Source organism: Scophthalmus maximus, chromosome 11 (assembly GCF_022379125.1).
Source record: "Scophthalmus maximus strain ysfricsl-2021 chromosome 11, ASM2237912v1, whole genome shotgun sequence".
In the NCBI taxonomy this organism is placed as follows: domain Eukaryota; kingdom Metazoa; phylum Chordata; class Actinopteri; order Pleuronectiformes; family Scophthalmidae; genus Scophthalmus; species Scophthalmus maximus.
In genome coordinates this window covers 8,751,495-8,771,365 of record NC_061525.1, presented here as the reverse complement: position 1 = coordinate 8,771,365, position 19,871 = coordinate 8,751,495, and the positions used below count along the sequence as shown (strand labels likewise).

The window sequence follows — 19,871 nt, the reverse complement described above, 5'->3', positions numbered from 1 at the left end:
GGTCAAGTCATGCTGGGAGAAGGAGGTGGGTCAAAACAAACACATTAACAAACAAACAAACAAACAAAAAGCTTCACACTTATGAATATTGTCCTTTTGCCTGAACTATTGAAGGAAAAATGTCTTTTACTGTATTAGATATTGGTTCTTGGCTAATTTATCCCATAGATATGTAGATGGATTCAGGCCGGTAAGATCAGAAAATCAGCACGTGAACATGAAAAACTGAACCAAAGTTACAAAGGCACAGACATGGTCAAAATGTAGGTTTTTCAACTGTGTTGCTTATGTTTGGCATAAACAATATTCAATCTTAGGCCTATAGTGTGAGGATTTGTGAGGAAAACACTTTGGAAGCAAACAGGAACAAGTCTTGAACGAATTAGCACAGATTTAGACAAATAAAGTTTTGTTACAGCTCAGGAGAGCTGGTTGCTCGACTTGTTCGAGGTCCATATTTGGAGGGTGGAAGGTGATGGGAGGGTCAGTGAGGCAAATTTTTTGTCTTCAAACCCTCAAACAGATTAATCTGGCCATGACCATGAGGACGTCTCTCAGCAGCCACATGTCCGCTCGAAGCATATGACTAAATAACATTAGTGTTTTCTTTGGCAACTTTGGAAAAAAGGAACATTGTTGCTCCTATTACTTTGCATGTACACGTCTTGCAGTGCAACAGGCAGTGCTGCACTGAGCAACCTCCACTGCCTTCAAAGAGGATTACTGTTCCCACTGCTTAGCTTAGTTACCTCAAATTGGGATAAGAGTAAGGAGAGGTCTTCTGTCTACAGCAGCCATCTGTCTGCCAAGTGGACGGCGGAGCGCTCACGCTGATGTCAATGGAGACAAGCCTGGAGCTCGACGTTTTGATTTACCAAAATGAGTTGAGGTTTGCGACTCCGGAGGAGATCAGGGAATGGGAGCTGGAGACTGCGAGCCAGGTGTCCATACCCACCGTGCGACTCTTTGTGGCACTCTACCCGTACAACCCTGCTGCAATGTCCCCCAACCACGAGACAGCAGCGGAGGAGCTGCCTTTCGTACCAGGGCAGATAATCAAGGTAAAATCTGCTTTCATGTAAAAGTGTTAAGGCTCAGTGCTTGGTGTAGTGTACAGTGTCCAGGTGCGACGCCCGTGTTCTCAGTTGTGTTTCCTCACTGCATCAGCTCCTTTGAACGAGCACGGTGGTGTTTCCTGTTTGTGCCAGATGAATGTGTGCAAAGACACAAGCTATTTCCTGTGACCGTTGCAGCCGATTGATGTGATCTTCTGACTTCATACTGAACATGATGCAACATGCAAATACGCACACATGCACAGTCTATCCATCTAAAGCGTAAAAAAACCCAAATTAAAGGCACAAAAAACCAACCGTGTCTGCGTTCGTCAGGTGTGTGGAGACAAAGACTCTGATGGTTTCTATCACGGGGAGTCGGGTGGTCTCTCCGGTTATGTGCCGAGTAACATGGTGACCGAGATCCCGGTGGACGATGAGTACCTGAAGCATCTCCTCATGCAGCAGGGATTCCTCCCTGTGGACCACACAGGTATGAACCCTCGACTACTGCAGAACACTGCACTGTAACACACTGACCAAACAACACTGGCCTCTCGTGTCCTGCATCCAACAATCTAGGCCAGTGAAAGAGCATCATTACGAAGGAGGAGAGCTTTACGAACAAACTGTTCTTAAACTGTCCAAAGTCGTGGTACTCACTTCGCAGAATTCTGTGGAAGAGTGTTGAAATGAAGATGGATGTTCTTGGGAGCACAAGACGATAGTTTGTTGACAGAGGTTATCATCTTGTGGGAATCTTTAAATATCAAAAATATCTTCTGCGGACCTCAGTAGCTCTCCTCTTATATATATTAAGTATCAAAAGTGCCCAATGCAGAGATAAAGGCCCGGGGAATTGGGTGATATGAAACTGCTTGCGCAACTAATCATTATTGTTGTTATAGTTTATTTTTTCTTGATCACTAAAGTAATTGGTTGTTATTGGGTTTTTGTCTTGATCACTAAAGTTATTGGTTGTTATTGTTTTCAAGCTCCAAGTGACTTTTAATTGTTTATTGTGATTTTAAAACAAGGGAAAGCAGCAAATTGTCACATTTGACGAGGAAAACATCAAATATTTGCATTGAAAACTGATCGATAAATCCTCTAACTGTTTCTTTTCACATTTGATATTCTTTTGAGCAGCTTCATTTCTAACAGAACATAATTTTTGGATAATCATATTGGATAATCATAGTTTAAAGGTTCTTCATAAGTTCACTCAAGTAGCAGCAGGTGTGTGATGCTCTCACTGACCTGTGTACAATCTGATTTTCTGTTCTAGCATTAATGTTTATGAGCGTTTGTGCGTTTCGGCCCACAGGTATGTCTACAACGCCGGATGTGAGCGACGTGGCCAGTATCCCCGACGATGTGGTTGTTCGAAGAATGGTGGCCTTATTTGACTATGATCCTTGGGAAAGTTCGCCCAACGTCGACAGTGAAGTAAGGACTGAAATCATGCACGCACCACATTGATCTTAATAATCATTCATTAATCTAAAATACAGAAACAAACTGACTCAGACTTTTCCTCTCTTACAGGTGGAAATTGGTTTTTGTTCAGGAGACATTATATATGTGTTAGGTGACATGGATCAAGATGGATTTTACTATGTGAGTGTCTCTGCAGGTATAATAAAGTCATAGCCGTTTAATTCTTACACTTTTGCACGCAAACTTAACTTTGATTTTAATTTTAGGGGGATCTGCACGGGCGACGAGGTTTGGTTCCATCAAACTTCTTGCAGCCGCTTCCCTGGAATTAGAAGAAATCACCAGGACGCCAGGATGTTTGCTACAAATGCCAAGTCACAGAGACAGCAAGAAACCAGTTTTTATTTAAAAGAAAATATTCTAAATTCTCATTTAGTTTCATTTGATATTATAAATATATTATAAGTTCAGCACAGCACCTGCTTCACATGGGAAATCCCTGTAGGTGTGTGCAAATAAGCAACTGCTTTATTATCAGTAATACCAGTACTGGGCAGAATGCCGCAAGGAAAACAGTCCTCGTCATACAGATCTCAGATAATTGATTTATTGAAACTTTGTAAGGGAAATTACACATCATTAACTGAAGAAAACAAATACAGAAAATTACAATCCTTAGTATTTCAACAATTCACTATGGACAAAAAGCCCAACATGAGCAAATGACTGATTTTGCAAATTAAAATTTTACATATGCTTTTAATCAGTATTAAAATATGAACAAATTATCTGTAATCCATTATTTTAGCCTTAATAATACACTTACAGTCTCAGTTTTATTTGCAGACTGGAGTGTATTGAAATAGTTTGTCCTTATTTGCCTTATATGTTTATAAAATATATTTTCTATAATGGGCTCATAGTCTTTCCATATGGAATTATTAGGAGAAAGTGTTTTTAAGTTTTCCAGCTATTTTTGTTCTAGAAATTCACAGCTGAACATTGTATAAAGGAAGTGATTAATGCTATAATCATGTTATTAATATAAAAAACTAAAATATAACTTGAAACAGAAAGTGAAAATAAACTAATCTGTTCTTCTATCAATAGATCTCAGCCACTTGTTTGAACTGATTTTACGGCATATTAGATAATTTCCACTCCCACCATTATCCTATCATTTTGTGATGATAAATGACCAAAACATATACATATAAAAAAAATAAAAGGCAACAGAGAATTTCAGCAGTTTTTCATGATCAAAGAGTTTTGCATGGTCCACAAGTCTTAACATTGTTCACACAGCTCGCTGGTCTCTTCTTTACATTCCCCTGCAGCCAACAGTGTACTCATCCATAAAGTAGGAAACACTACACTGTGTAATGAAGTTTAGTAGTGCTTTCTACTTTATGGGTGACAACACTGTACATCGGTAGCTCCTGGTCGCTGAAGTCATGACGGGTTGAACAGTGGCAAGATTTTACAAATCAAATATGAAACAAGGAGATAACGAAACTGAGAAACATGAAAACAGTTTGTACCTTCAACATAGTTTGTTGCCAAGTATTATGCTGATATGTGTGAGACATTAACGAAAAAAGAACATCTTCCTGTATATTTGAGTGCATTGTCATGGGAAGGATGCAACAAACAAAAGCAGCGATTATTAGATTTTTGTACAAAGTCACGTGCTGTCAGGGTCTTACCAGAGTCTGGACTCTTCAGGAGAAAGAAAACCCAGAAGTGAACGCGACCTTTTTATTAACCCTGTCTGAGCCACGTGGTTCACACAGGAAATGCGCTGACACACACACACACACACACACACACACACACACACACACACACACACACACACACTACATAAAGGGAAGTAAATGCATGAATGCAAAAAGATTATTGTTTTTTAATTCATCATGTATGAACTATCAAACTATTTCACCATTTCAACTTTTGGGATGCCATCAGATAAATGGCATGCAGTGAAACAGTTTCACAATCTAGAAATGCTCAAAGTACCACTCTCTCAGAATTTTACAAAATTTTTAGGAAGAGTACTTAGTTGATCTCTAAAGACACAAACACACACACACACACACACACACAAAGCCTACACCCATTAAGCCCAGGCGTACTGCACCACTGCAGTGTGAGCTCATCCCTTTTAAGGACATACAGTTATGACACGACAGCTTCTTTAAAAAAAGAAGTCAGACACTAGAGCAGATAAATATTGACCCAAGTAATCATTTATGTGTATGTGTTCCAAATATCTCAGAGCAAAATACTCTTCACAGATGAAGCTTTGAGGCGTACATCGACTGGAGATGAAAAGATAATGATAATAATAAATCTAAGATTTATCTCAAATTAGATTGCGTGAGCTCATTATATAGATGCTGGAGCTGTCATATGTTTGTTAGCACAGCTAGTTTAAAAAATATCATATCATATCATATTTTAAATGCCACTCTAAGTCTAATATTTCCTGTATAGGTAACAGGAAGAGCTCATTTGTATTTCTGAGAACTTATTCACGCCTGCATGTTTCTGATGACGTGCGGGTGGGGGGATGGTGGTGCGAGGCTGTTCCCTATCCTGGCAGCAAATGTGCAATATGCTTGCAACAACAGAAACTTCGCAAATATAAGAGAGACGGGACTGTGTCTTCTGTTGTCACGACAACCCAAACCTCAGAGTCACACCAAGATAAATAAGAGGAAGTGGGGGATGGGCGGTGTGCACAAACCGAGAAAAGATGTCCTTGTGAGGGGAAAAAAAGAAAGAAGACGAGACGAGTAGACAGTAATGTGTAAGGTGAAAAAAAAACAGCTCGCAAATGCAGAAATTGACAAGAAGTTTAACTGTCAGATGCTAAAACATTTTCCATGTAAAGCAACGCATGCACACACGATGAACCTCTGCAGCAGGCGAGCATGACTGTGCATCCTACAGATAATCGCAGCGCTGATGCTGTGCTTGCATCAGACATCTATTCCTGTGCAACATGGGGTTATATCCAAAGTGATCTGCTTGAGTACTTAAGGTGATGTAGATAGCACCCGGGTGCCAAAAACAAGCGCAGCATCTAATGACACTAGGGCGTATTATCCTCCCAGGCCACAGCTCAGGACTGATTGAATTATGTTTCACCTATGATGCTTGACGTCAGGCAGGCAATCGATCTTCTTATTCTTCTGTGTGAGAGTAGCTACAGTATTGTAAATTATTTGCATTATTATTATTCAGTCAAACAATTAACCAGCTTTGAACAGTACTAAATGTGAGCAGCAACTGCAAACTATGACTCTATCAACTGCACCTCTGCAAACACACTGCAGAAGCATGTTTTCTTATTTTCTCATTACATCATGGCTGTGACTTAGTCACACTGTGAGATATACAACTTCCCCATGACTCCTGAAGATAGAAAAAAAAATTGTCTGAGGATGTCCAGGTACTTTTTTAAAGACATACATTCAGTAGAGTATCCAACTGCTCCCTGAAGCCATTCAGACGTGCTTGGTGCTGCCACACAGTGGATGTAAGTGGATGTGACACAAAATCTGGCTTCAAAAATAATCCTAATACAGATACGCCATTGTAAAGGTGAAATGTTCTTTCTTAATCTTTATTTGGATTTCTCATTGGCTTTGTCACGTAATTCAGATGATTAACTGCCCAGAGGCTGAACCGCGAGAAAAAAACAACAAAACAAGTTCAAATATATGCAGGAGGGAAAGCAAACACTTTGGTATTATGAACAAATGTACCATGATAACATATAACAAGAGTATAACAATATCAGTCGATATGCATGGTAACTTTGCAATCAAAAGTAGGGAAAATGATTGATTGGTCAATATTGTTAGTGGACTTTAGTGCTGTTGGGTGTGGAAATCAAAAAAGACATTATGAGTGGTTAAGATGCCACATCTACAAATTAAACATACAATTCGTGTCAAGACAAAACGTTGCACACAGTGCATACAGTCGACATCATTTACTTTTAAATACACAAAATCTTATATTTCTTGCTTTTATTCATAAAGGTAAATTCATAAAGGTTCATGTTGTAGTATGCAGGCAGAGTGCAACGGGCACGAGCGCAGCCATGATGAGTAACCCGGTGCTCACAGCAGCAATGTGGCCTCTGGAGTAAAACACCTGCCGTCCATTCAGCGGCTGCACTGGTCTGTAGGTTTGCACCATTTGCTTCCCATCAGAAAAGCGCAGCTGGGAGAATTCAGCGAGCTGTAACAAAAATTGAAATAACAAGAAACCCTGCACAGTAACAAAAAGACAACTTCTAGACATGCACAATATGTCAATCTTATTATTTAGTAATATTTTTATTTTCACAATTAAAATAAGTGATTTGCTTGCAGAGAATTATCACCCGGTTGCAGTTCACCTCATCTCTACAGAGCATTTTTGAACCTTTATGTTTAGTTTTATTTATGGCCGACAATGGTATGTCATTTTGTTCATTCTCCCTATTCTCATCAGTTTCTTTTTCAAGAGGCACCTATTTTCAACAAAGGAGATGAAAATAAAAGTAAAAAATCATTATCTGGAAACTGGATTTATCAGAACAGGGTTTTTTGCCTCCTGAAACCATTCAAGCTGCAGCTTACATCCATGTCTATCCACACACATATGTTTTATGTAGTGAAGCTATTAATGACGTTTATTTTGTCATAATTAACATATGAATGCTTGACTAAATGTCACTTTTAGTGTTGAGAATGAAACGAAATAGTTAAACAATAAAAGCTGAGGGGAGCTGCAGATACCATTGATAATTTGACACTACATATAAAGAGTTTATTAGCTGTAATAACTTTATTATGGTGGAGCTGCTGATAACTGTTTGGAAGCTTTGCATGTTCTTGATGTGAAAACATGTTCTTACGCTGCTTTAGGTAAAAGTATCAGGAAAGCAACACTAACATGTTCATGGTTGGGAAAATTAAAAACTATTCCTAATGATTGTGCTGGTACATGCTGATGCGGGCAGATGATACATTATTTTCAAGAAGATTACCTGCTTCCTGCTCAGAGGAATAGTGTTTTCAAACAGGCTCCAGACGACAGCTTCAGCACAGCTCGGCGTAGTGAGGGAGCCGTCGTAGCGAAAGTACTTAGTCATGTTGCTCTGCGGAGGAATGAACATGTCCAGGGCCACATCCCTCAGTGTGGTGCTGCTGGCTGGTTTTATAAAACATTAACGAGACAGTGAAGTGTGCAAGAAATCTGTTATTAAGACAACAATTAAGTTCAAGGTGACAGCTTCATTGTTCTAATCAATTTATTGTTGGGATATAAGAAAAGGTGTTTTATGACACCGTGTTATCTCAAAAGAATTGCACTTCAGCCCAATACTGGAACAATCAGCAGCACATTCAGGATGATGTGGCGTGAAGATTAGGAAGCAGGTTTACACATTGTCCATGTCAGCAGATATAACTTACTGGGTTGTCGGATGTATTTCAGGCCATTTAAAAAAGGATCAAATTTCTTATTTGCAGAGACAGACTCCTGCAATGACAATAAAATGTTGCTTAGCTGAAATCACATTTTAGCTTACAAATTAAATTAGGATATGATTTAATAAACCCTTTATAATGCAAATCACTGCAAAATTCAATGAATGATATGTTTTACAATGATTATTTTGTATTATTTTTTTATGTTGGTCTACCCCAAGGCTCGATTCTTGGAGTAATTGCCAATTGTTGATGGCAATTTCTCCATTTCAGCAAATCTCCTTCTTAACATCTGCAAGCTCATTTCTAATTTCCTGCTCCACTATCTGATGCAAGTTTATCAAGTCTAAAAAAAAATCGACAAATTCTGTGTGTTCTTTGAGCTCACACCTGGCACACCTGCAATCATTGAACCAGTGGCTCATCTTGAAGAAATCCAAAGCAAGAAATTGAATAGAGATGATACATTTTGAGTGAGTACACCTTAAAAATTCCCAAATGTTCATATTGAACCTCTCATAGTTCACCAATTGTTCAATATAATTTTTCAAAATATCAAAATGAAATCACCTGAAAGAAAAATCCAAGAACAGCCACACCTGCGTGGTCTCTTACAGCCCAGGATAAAGAGTCGTATTCTTCTTTTATGTGAACAATATGCATCTGTAGGTGGCATATATCATGTTAATGTCACTTTTTACTTAGGTATAATAATAACAATTATTTCTTCATTCATTACAGTAATTGTTTTTAAATGACTTCATCACATGAGGTGCTTATTTGAACACATTTCAAATCCTACATTTCATACCTCCATTGGGAATTGTTCTCCGTCAATCAAGTGTTCAGAACCCATCCCCCCATCGCTGCCCCAATGCAGGTGCAATTGAATTGCCTTGTATGGCACAGTCAGATTTCCTCCCCTGATCCTTATACCAGAGGGCAAGTCCAGTTGAACTACAAAAAAATCATTCAACATTAAGAAAATGGTTCATGGAGACGCCGCTGTTGGCAAAACAATCCAGATTCAAAGAGACAGAGAAAGCTGTTTGCATCTCGTTCAGGTCATTTTGTGTTTCGCTGTGACTCTATTTATATATTTGTCATGTTTTTTTCTGAATATATTAGTCAATTTCAATAATCAGAAAGACATACCAGAATGACCGTTGTTTCTGAGGAAACCATGAAAAGTGTCTTGATAGCCAATGAAGTGAAAAGGAGTGAGGCGTTCATCTGGTCGTACTCTCCTTGTAACAATATTAACAGGAGACTGAGATTTGCCGTCGCAGTGCTGAGAAACCACTCCCCATGTGTCTGGACCTGTGGACGCAGGAGGATTGAAAAAAAACTCTGGCAACTATATGAACAATATTTTCTGCTTTTCTTTAAACTGTTAGTGTCAGTGGTTTGTCTTGAGGTTTACCTGCACAGGTACGATTGCATGTAACTTGGGACTGGTAGCACCAAGCTAGATCACCAGCAGGTAATGAGAAAGAATGTCTTCTTTACAATGAACGAGCATAAAAACTCTCACAATCATTTGAATACTATTTGATAGAATGTGAGTCATTCACAAACAAAACAACATGAATCCAAAAAATAGATTTGACAGAATTTGAATCATTTGTTTGCACTGTATCGAGAACGTACCTGCCCCCGAGACAATCTCCACGGAACATGCAAACAAAAATAAAATAGTTGCAAGCATCATTTTAAATGTCCTACTTCTGTCTTAGTGTGTCTGCACTGATTGTTTTGGAAGATGAGACCAGAGACAGAGTTTCACCGGCCTGTTCAAAGACATCGCCCCCGCCCACACAGCATGCTTCAGCTTTATGACTTGTGATTTCTGTGACTTCTGCTCCATAGTAAACACTGATACCTGGAGGCTGATATACGGAAGATAGTGAATAGACCCTCATACACAGGGTTTGGCCTATTCTTTATCCTTGTCATGTGGAGTATTGTTGATCTAATTACACAAATATAAAATGAACTGAAACAAATTAGCCATATCATTTCAATTTTCATTTCTTTTGAAGCCTTAGATGTTGTGAATGCTGTTATGTACGTCCTAAGTTATACTCCCAATGCACATGTATATAATATCACACATTTTTGTCCATGGCTCTTTCACTGTTGAAGTATCCTTAGGGTGCTAGAATGAGATAGCCTTCATATACAGTATCTTTTCCCTCAAATCGGACACATTCAGGTGTGACCTGACAAGTTGTACTGACACACTGGTTTATGACATTTGTGGAGCTAATTACTGATCTGATAGTGGAATGAATGGTTTTGAAGTCACAATCTGATAAAGTTTATGGTACAGAATTAAATGATTACATTTGTTGGACATCAGCTTTATGATTTCACAGAATGAAGGAATTTGAATTGTAGCTTGGCTGTTAACATACTAACCACAGGCATATACACCAATGATCACAAAATCTCTTTTACTGTAAAAAGGTCTTCACATTTTTGTTATCAAAATACATAGTGCAGCAAAATGTAGTATCAAAAAGTAAAATATATGAACCATATTTGTTAAGTGTTTGAGGAAAACAAACATTTCATATCTAGATGAACAAAAATATTTTAGTAAAATATCTCAAAAGTACCATGCTTCAAACACTAGAAAAATTATAAGAAAATACATTAAAACATACTATTGTATAGTATACGTAAATATAGTATGATATGTAGTAGATATAGTAAATATATCAGAAAGATATTGACAGATGAGATTTTTTGCACAAACATTTATGGTCTTCAAAGATTTGATCTGATTTTGGTGACACTCTGACTATCATGTTGCAACATAATTGAATTAATTAAAAATAATGTTTTCGAATGTTTGAATTTAAGCTGTTGAAAAATATCAAATTGCAGGTTGTCATGCACCACAGCAGCTCTGATGCTGTCAACTGCATGTATAAATGTTTTCTCAGACCAAATTATACATTAATTCACTATCACCAAGCCCTTGAATACAATGTAACGCCATATATCATCACCCACAGAAAGGTGTAAATTAGTTTAAACGATTTAGTTAAAAGCCTTCACAAAATTGTAACCACGGTGAAGCGTTGGTGAAACTGCCCTAATTAAATGCACTGACTGGGTTTTAGAGAAACTTACATTGGATGTCCACTAGATGTCACTGTAGCGCTGCATCATTTCAGTAGGAGAAGTAAACTCTAAGCACCATATTCACATATTTTTTTCAGTACAATGAAATTGAAAGCACCTTACAATTGGTGCTTTGGCCTCTACATATGTATTAGCCGTCAGATCAAGTTGGATTTTAACCGTGATACAACTCACCTTTAGTCTGATTAAACAAAATCCAATTTATTAGAATCATAGAAAGTGACATTTTGAGATGAAACTTGACATGAAATTAATTTGCATTAGGAAAATCCCGATATGAAATTTAATTTTTTGGGGGAATATTGACATTATGAAATAGGATATTTTAAAAATCATATCATTACGAAATAAATTATGAAAAAATTGTCAATGGAGAAAAAATGTCCCCTGTAACTGTTAGGCTGTACCTGTAAACTTATGTTTCTCTAAATGTTTATTCTGTTCTCATAAATATTAGCAACATCTACATATTAGTAATCTCTTATGACAGCATGGACCATTTGCAGCAGCAGGAGGACAACGATTGTAAATGTGATATGTTGTAAAGACTGGGTGGAATGGGTCAATAAACAGGTATGTATGTTCCCTTAAACTCACACAGCCTGTTAGTGAGTAAGAGAAAGAAGAGGATGTTCTGAGAGAGACCAACTGTCATCCCTCTGTGTGTGTTTCTGCCTGTACAGACCTGCCAGTGAAGTTCCTGCCCAGCTTCCAGTCCAACGGAAAACCACGGGAACCTGGTGACTGCCAACCATCACCACCCACGGCCTTTCTGATGTTAATGAACATCTATTTGTTGCAGAGCCTGCTCATTTGTAGACGTGTACACAAATGTTGGCAAAGCACTCAGCTGGGTCTTTTTTGTGCGTACGTACTCGACATTGTGAAGAACCAGCCCCGGTGCCAGGCTGCAGTTCCTCTCACCCAAACAGTATATGTGTGTCAGAGAATCGGGGCTAATCTTGGCCATGGTCGCCTCTCAGAAAGAAAACATGATTACTGGGCTTCTCTAGAAGCCGAGCAAGACGTGGAGCGGTCATGTTTCCCCCTACCAGAGTGAGGAGGTGACCAGAAGTGTCCTGGATGGGTTCAGGACCAGATCCCTGGACTAGAAGCTCTGCACAAAGTGACTGCTAATTGGAAAGTAAAATAAGTAACAGAACCACGAAGAGAAACAAAACAATGACATCACAAAACTGATAAAAAATAACCACAGAGTTCATTCATTCATTCATCGTCTACCGCTTTATCCATGTAAGGGTCGCGGGGGGTCGCTGGAGCCAATCCCAGCTAACATTGGGCGAGAGGCGGGGTACACCCTGGACAGGTCGCCAGCCTATCACAGGGCCACATACATACAGAGACGGACAACCATTCACTCTCACATTCACACCTACGGTCAATTTAGAGTCTCTAATGAACCTAACCCCATTCTGCATGTCTGTGGACTGTGGGAGGAAGCCGGAGAACCCGGAGAGAACCCACGCATACACGGGGAGAACATGCAAACTCCACACAGAAAGGCCCTGGTTGAACCGGGATTCGAACCCAGAACCTTCTTGCTGTGAGGCGAAGGTGCTAACCACTACACCACCGTGCAGCACCAAAGAGTTGATTTAAATATTTATTCCTTTGCTTTTCATTGTCTTTCTGTTTGTGCACCACACTGAACTGACCTCCGACAGAGACCGTCCCTGTCCCAGGACTGTCTGTATTTGATGAGCTGCCTTGCTTCTTTTTTTCAGCATCATCAGTTCCAGTTTAGCATGTCACTGCTAAAAGTTCCAGTTTAGCAGAAGCAGAACTTGGACTTCCTCATCCATCAGTGCCACACGGAGCCAATTTAACCACCGAAGGTTTGTTTTCTCCATCAATAAAATTCTCCCCTTCTGGATCAATAAATTATCCCCTGTGTTGGTGGAGTAAATGGATTATTGGATTCCTCATCTAATAGGACGCCACAGAGTGTGTCCTCTCATTACCATGGCCCCTTTCTATGCCACAGATTACGTATTCCTTTGTGCGTGACCGGAACAGTCAGCTCTCAGATGTTCAAAGTCATCGCCGCAGTAATGAGTCGGGGTCACACTCCTAACGCGACCCCCGCCCAGGGGGCGTCCAGGCAAGTCACTGGGGAGGAGAAACCAGCTGCCCCTGTCGACTAGATTCAGGAATTCTTTTTTTTTATGATTTCTTTTTTTATCACTTTTTTTTGGTACGACTAATAATCATTGGTCGAAAGTAACTATTTACATTTACTGGGGCTCATAGAAAAAACAACTCTCGTCAAATATTTAACTAGTAATTTTCAACAATTGTGACTCCTTGTGACTGTTTCTACTTGTGAAACCTCATCCTTATCAAGTCCCGCCACCTACTAAATGTTTCAACACATATGGTTCCATCTAAACTTAAATTTTATACATTACCATGAGAACAAAACATCTTCTCAAAGGTCATAAACTTCCATGTGAATATAAAATGTCTTGCAACTTCCCTTCGAAGAAAAGGCTTCATCACACATCTGTGCTAGTCGCTCTGCAATTTCAGTTTATGATTGTGCCAACGCCTGGGTGTCTTCCAAAACCTGTGACACGAACCGTCTGTAGTGTTTCATCATTGCCACTGTTTCCGACGATTAGGGATAAAGTAATATTCCCAGAAAAAGATCTTCCGAATTCGTCTTATGAAAGTGTGATAATCAGCTGACCTGGAGGATTTCAGCCTCTGCACTGGGCGTTACAACCCTCGCCGGTGAGAGGTGAAATTAAGCGAGCACCTAATCTGTGTGGTGGAATGTGACCCTTCCTTAAACCACACAGGCAGGTGCCAGCTATGAGATCAGAGTAAGAGCAAAAGAACATAGTTAACACACAGTGTTTTCTTGGAAGGATTTCTTTGCACAGTATGGGAAAAAAGGCACTCAACAAATTAAAATCAGATTAAGCAGATTATGTGTTATTACAGAATAAATTAAATGATTCCAGTTAATAAGGGAATGTGCACACAAAAATGATTTGAACATGAACATCCATCTATCCAAATTTTCATAAAGCCTATCATTTCAGATATCTACAAAGACCTTTAATGAAAGAGTTTAAAACATTTTGGGGATATTTTTGCTTGCCCCATTTTCAATTATCAAATCAATACGTCCCTCTCATGCCTGTATGCTCTAAATGAAGCTAATTTTAGCAGTTGGTTAGCTTAGTTTAAAAAGTGGGAACATGGGTGACGCAATGACCTACCAGCAAGTCTAAAGCTAGTTTGATTCACAGTATTTCATCATGCAGTTTGTGTGGTAGCTTCAAACAAATATGAAAGTTGCAATAGTATCGACTTCCAACTAAATCTTTGGATGTAAAATAAAATGTGAATTTGAAAAGAAAAGAGGCGAGAGGTTTTGTTTTATTTCATTTTATCACTAGATATAGCAACATGGTAAAACTGTGTGATACATTCATAGTCATTTGGAAATTTTATTACAGACATGCAGACCAACATTTCAATCAAATTTGATTTCTGTCATTTTTGGGTGATTTTAATGCTAAAAAAGGAGATTCTACTTTACACATTTGATGTATTACTTATCTCGTGTGAAGCAATCGACAGCACCTATAGCGTAGCCAGATAACTTGCCTTCGTTTGGGCCTATCCTGCTGTTCCCGCCCCACGTGGCTCATTGCTGCCTGACGGACTGCGCTGCTTTCCTCCTCTTCTTCCTGGTGAATTGTGCTTTTGCTTTCTCAACGGACAACTGAATTGGACTCATGGCGGGTGTAGCTGAGGTGGTCATGGGCTTCTCCGACCTCTGTGGACTGAGCTCTTCAGCAGTGGCGACTTTGGACGGTGTGGGTGTAAATGTCGTCGGAGTGTTTTCGGTTTGTTCAGGGACAGGAGCTCCGTCGACGATGGCAGCAGGCGCAGCTTTCTGTCGTGACTTTCTCTGTCGTGACTTTCTCTGCCGTCTGATTGTCTGCCTGTGCCGTTTCGGACTGACAGCAGGGGCAGCCGTTGCAGAAAGCCCCCATGCACTGTGAGTGGACCTAGTAATCGCAGCGGTGGCTGCGTTGCCGTTCAGTGCACCTTTCGTGTCTGGAGTTGTGAGAATGGGAAGCATATTGTCAGAGGTGTTGTGATACAATGGGTTTTCACTCGGAAGAGGCAAAGCCGTTTTCCTCCTTCTCGCGCCTCTCCCTTTTGACCTTTGCCTTTGCACAACACCCAGGGAAGAGTTCGGCACCGTAATGTGGCTGGAGGTTTGTCCTCCATAAATGTTCAGCCAGTGGGGAACCTGTGGCTCTTTGGTGGAGACCGGCGTTACGGTGGGAGCCCCGCGGTGATGGATCACTTTCAGATTGCTCACAGAGGAATTTTCATGGGCAGTGGCCACAATGGGGGGAGCTGAGCTGACTTTCCTCCTTTTTTTCCTCCCCTCGCTGTCTCCCCTCTCCTTTGACCTGTTCCTTTTGACTTTGGGGATTCCAATGGAGGCACTAGCAGTGCCCCCGACAGGTCGCTTTTCAGGGTCGGCCCCAAAGCTTTGTTGCTCAGGGTGTGCCAAAGGGCTTATGGTAATGATAGAGGGGACAGAAATGCCACTCGAGTGGTCTGCTGTGTTCGTTACAGGATCCTCGGAGGAAGGAGGAGGGACTTTCTTGCTCTTCTTTCTCCTCCCCTTTCTTAGCCCTCTGTGTTTTGCCTTAAGTGGAACAGCGGTTGTGCTCGCTGACGCAGAAAGTGTGATTTCCTCCGTGTCAGTGACCGACCCTGCTGGCTTCTTCTGGACTATCATCGAAGGCGTGATGGAAACAGTCTGCTTATCCACCGCCGGTTCATCTTTCATGACTTCGTTGGAGGGCTCTCCTTTTCCTCCAAGCTCATATTTGTGGTTACGGACTCTGGTCGTACTCGACAGGTCTTGTTTGTGCGACTCATTGATGAAGTTAGTCAGGGCGACGACTTCCCCTGCTTTGCTGCCAGAGGGTGAAACTGCAGCTCCTTCCTCTGTTTTAACGCCCGCCTCGGCTTTCTGCTTTCTCTTCCTCCCCTTTCCTTTCTGCTTCTTGGTGGTTTTCTTCTTCTTTCCCGTGTTCTTCCTCTTCTTCTTCTCTGAGCTCTGCGCCTCGCCTTTGTCAGAGTCGGTGGCGGAGCTTTGAGAGGTGGAGACAGTAGCGAGGACTTTGATGAAGTCCTCAGCGGCCGTGACGACATTTGTAAGTGACGGCTCTCCGGGGCCTGACATGGTCGACTGAGTTGTACTCTCTGGTTTCTCCTCTTCCGCACTGGTCTTGGAATCTTTACTACTGGGAGGAGCCAAGGTCAGCTCATCGATGACATCAATACCACCAAAGTCATATGGGACCGCCTCTCTCAGCACAGCAATGGGGCGTTTCTCATAAAGTTTACACCTATGAGAGAGAGAGAGAATGAAGGGGAGTTTTTGTGTGGTGATTTCGGGGAGTAATACAGATCAGAATGCTGCAAAGCTGCTTAAAAGTTTAACACCGGTCTACGCGGATACTTACAGGCCATACCAGTGACGCTCTGCACACTGCTCCTCATAGGTTAACTCAAAGCAAGGCACGCCGATGACATTGAAGAACGCCTGACCAACAACCCTGGACGACGTGTCGTTGACTTTCCTCAGACAAGCTTTCAAGCTTGGAGGGAGAGAAAGAGAGAGAGAGAGAGAGAGAGAGAGAAAGAGAGAGAGAGAGAGAGAGAGAGAGCAAAATTATGTCTAGTTTCATGACTCATTCAAATGCAAAAGAGGAGATGGTGACACATTTTGACCTGAGGGTAAAATCATTCCAAAAATTCACAGCAGCATATTTGCCCTGGTTGAGTCGGCGCTCCCTGCATTTACTATATGCTGAGCAGCTGTTGGGTTTAATACATAGAAATACTGTTTGTCCTAGAGGAGGATGCAAGTTTTGGTGTAATATTACTAGAATAAAATGATCCCTGCAACCATGTGATGACTGAGTTACACGTTGGTCCTCAGTAACAGTTTGAATCCACTGCTTTCATTTCGACAAGTCTGTAGTCAATGAACGTTGTTCCAACCACTGTTACTATAGAATAACCTTCATGAGAATGACTAAACCCATCTCAGCTGGTATACCCAATGATCCAGTGAACGGTGAGTGGGGCCACAGCAGGGACGTCGAAACCATGCGTTTTTACTCACGCTTTATCACAGTCACAGTGACAGATGGAGTGCCACTTGAAATTGGTGTGGCCATAGTTGGAGGAGAAGGCGTGGATGACATGGGGACAGTGGTCGTGAATTCGGCAGCAGCTGTCGGTCTCTGCGAATTCCCCTGCGGAGAGGAGGTCACGCTTATTGTCATTGGACACATTCGACACACACACACACACTCTCAGAAACACACTCAAACGTGATCAAGTGAATTTGCTTAGAAGTATCGAAGTCGTAGAACCTACCCAGCTGGTCATAGTGATCAGCCATGTTACCGGCTCCGCACCACAGAGTCCCAGGGTAAGTAAAGCCTCTCTTTGATCGTTTCAGTACCTTGTTCTGCAGCGAGGAGTCATCGCTGTCGTCCCTGTTCGCGCTGCCACCGCGGCCGGACTTCGATTTAAACTCGCGGCAAATCGGTTTGGCTTCGCTCATGCGCGCAAAACGCGCCTGCAGCCGCCGCCCGCCTCTGCGTCCCCTCGGCCCCGACCTGCACTCGTGCACGAACGACCTGGCCTGGGTCTGGTTCGCTACGACGCTGCAGGTCACGAGCTCCCCGGAGGAGCTGACGACGGAGCTCACCACCTCGGCGCCGTCCGACACCCGGTACAGGAAATTCTCCCCCGCGCTCGACATTTTGGCGCAAAAGGTGCCGTCGGGCCTGGAGAACATCTCCTGGCTCTGCTCCTCCGCGTCCAGAGCGCGCTCCGGGAAGTCGCCCCTGACGAAGGTTCTGTCCAGGTGAGACAGAAAGACGAAGAGGACCGACCACATGATGCGGCGAGCGGCACTTTCAGCACCACGCGTAACGGAGACAGCTCCTCGTGGGTTCCCGGCGCGCTCGGGCAGCCCCTCCACTTTTAAGGCGCAGCTCATGCGGGTGCGATTATGAATACGGTAAATGGCAACGCGGGGAGGGGTCAGTCGCGTTAACCTCTTCAGACGTCCAGCGTGATCGACTATCTTCCCCTATCGCACAGGGCGCCAGTGCACACTGCGAGCAAGTATGACCCGTCAGCATATTACGTCACTGAATGAAACCCGTCGGATGAGAGGGTTCGCGGGTGCGTGCGGGTGTGTAGCATCGAGATGACCGCCAGTTACCTCCCAGCCCCGTCGGCCCTCCCCGTGGAAAGTGGAGATTTACTTTGGGAACGCGCATGGAGGAGGTTCCAGCTTGCCCCGCTTGCCATGGTAACAGGCATGGGGTGATTGTGCCAACCCAGGAGATTGGACATCTTTCAGATGCCACAAAACAGGCGCTGAATAGGTGATGACCTAAATCACAATGCAGGGCCGGGGACAAAACTCGTCCGCTGTGGAATGTGGAGAAAGGTTCGCGTGCAGCGACCGACCGAGAGGTCTCAGCAGCCCGCGCGAATGGGGCAGATATAGTGACGTGCCGGTGATGATGATTCAGACAAAACTCATGAAAATAATGAAGGGATCTGGTGACTGTCCTGTGCGCTTGGCACGGGCTGTCTGTCAGCCCAATAGTCAACAGTTCGTACTTGAAGTTGCTTCTACAGTAGGTGATGTAACTTATTCCCTATAGATCTCTTTTTGTCGTATGTTATGGAAATATTATTTGATACTTATGTTAATTATGATTGATAAGACGTTGATCAAACTGAAATGCCCTGTCAAATTGCTCCAATATAGAATATGAAGAGAAAAACAAAAACTGCTCAGTACTGATCAGAAGTTTTTGGGCCCCCATATTTTTCATGTTTTAATTGAAATCATAGCAGTTTGAGTCCAGTGAATAATCTTCGGTGCAAGTGGTACAAAGGCAAGTTGTAAACTTCCCACTGTGTGTGAAGGATTTCCATTGCAGAAACAATGCCCTGAGTGTGTTCGGCTGCTGAATGAATTCAATTTAGTTCAATAGGTTGATTCTGAGATCATTGCTTTGAGAGACAATGTACATTATTTACATAACAGCTGGAGAGAGAAAAAAATCAAGGTGCTCTTCATCTTTTGACCTGGAGTGTCTATTTAACAAAAGTATGTCTTATATATTCATAATGTATGACAACATATGTTTAACCTTGCCAACTTGAAGGCACATATCTTTGGTGACACATCTGAGAATTTGAATTGTGTTTACTCTATGTTGAGGGTGGCAGGCTAAGAAATACTCAAGAAGAGAACTATTGTGAAATATTGTGTTGCACAAAGGCAGGCTTCCATGAAATCTTTTCAAAACCATGACATTATTTGGTGAACAGATTATTAAAAAATGGGAAGGTTGTAAAAGTTTCATGTGTTAATGTTTTGTTTTTGTTTTTTCAAATATGTTAATGTCTGCTTAAGCTTAGTTCATATAGTATTTGCTTGGTTTGTGACTTGTTAGTGAACATCTCAGATTGACCTTTTCTGTATGTTTTGTTGCGTCGGGCCCCGAGTACAGCTCTGCATCTGTGAACAAGTGACTGTTCCCCAGAGAAGAGAAAAAAGCTCTTGTCAGGTTGGCTTTCTAATCAGCCCAGTGTTTAGTCACATGGCTGGTCTTACTCAGAGCTCTAG

At 41.7% G+C, this 19,871-nt stretch overlaps 3 protein-coding genes across 3 annotated transcripts; 1 reads left to right on the top strand and 2 right to left on the bottom strand.

Moving 5' to 3' along the window:
- Positions 1 to 332: 332 nt before the first annotated feature.
- si:ch211-105f12.2 (RIMS-binding protein 2-like) lies at positions 333 to 3,604 on the top strand. The gene is made up of 5 exons (XM_035622175.2): positions 333 to 1,061; positions 1,392 to 1,548; positions 2,383 to 2,504; positions 2,604 to 2,675; positions 2,762 to 3,604. Exons 1-5 carry the CDS (start codon positions 834 to 836, stop codon positions 2,825 to 2,827), a joined length of 645 nt encoding a protein of 214 aa, XP_035478068.2. The 5' UTR covers positions 333 to 833; the 3' UTR covers positions 2,828 to 3,604.
- A 2,495-nt stretch (positions 3,605 to 6,099) lies between these two features.
- Positions 6,100 to 9,753, bottom strand: ca4b (carbonic anhydrase IV b). The gene is made up of 8 exons (XM_035622911.2): positions 9,635 to 9,753; positions 9,408 to 9,452; positions 9,140 to 9,304; positions 8,796 to 8,941; positions 8,555 to 8,647; positions 7,970 to 8,036; positions 7,543 to 7,706; positions 6,100 to 6,749 (listed from the first exon to the last, which is right to left on the bottom strand). Exons 1-8 carry the CDS (start codon positions 9,693 to 9,695, stop codon positions 6,564 to 6,566), a joined length of 927 nt encoding a protein of 308 aa, XP_035478804.1. The 5' UTR covers positions 9,696 to 9,753; the 3' UTR covers positions 6,100 to 6,563.
- Positions 9,754 to 14,262: 4,509 nt separating this feature from the next.
- Positions 14,263 to 18,454, bottom strand: proca1 (protein interacting with cyclin A1). The gene is made up of 4 exons (XM_035623509.2): positions 17,588 to 18,454; positions 17,331 to 17,463; positions 16,666 to 16,800; positions 14,263 to 16,548 (listed from the first exon to the last, which is right to left on the bottom strand). The coding sequence occupies exons 1-4, from the start codon at positions 18,216 to 18,218 to the stop codon at positions 14,817 to 14,819; spliced, it is 2,631 nt and encodes an 876-aa protein (XP_035479402.2). The 5' UTR covers positions 18,219 to 18,454; the 3' UTR covers positions 14,263 to 14,816.
- Positions 18,455 to 19,871: the final 1,417 nt, after the last annotated feature.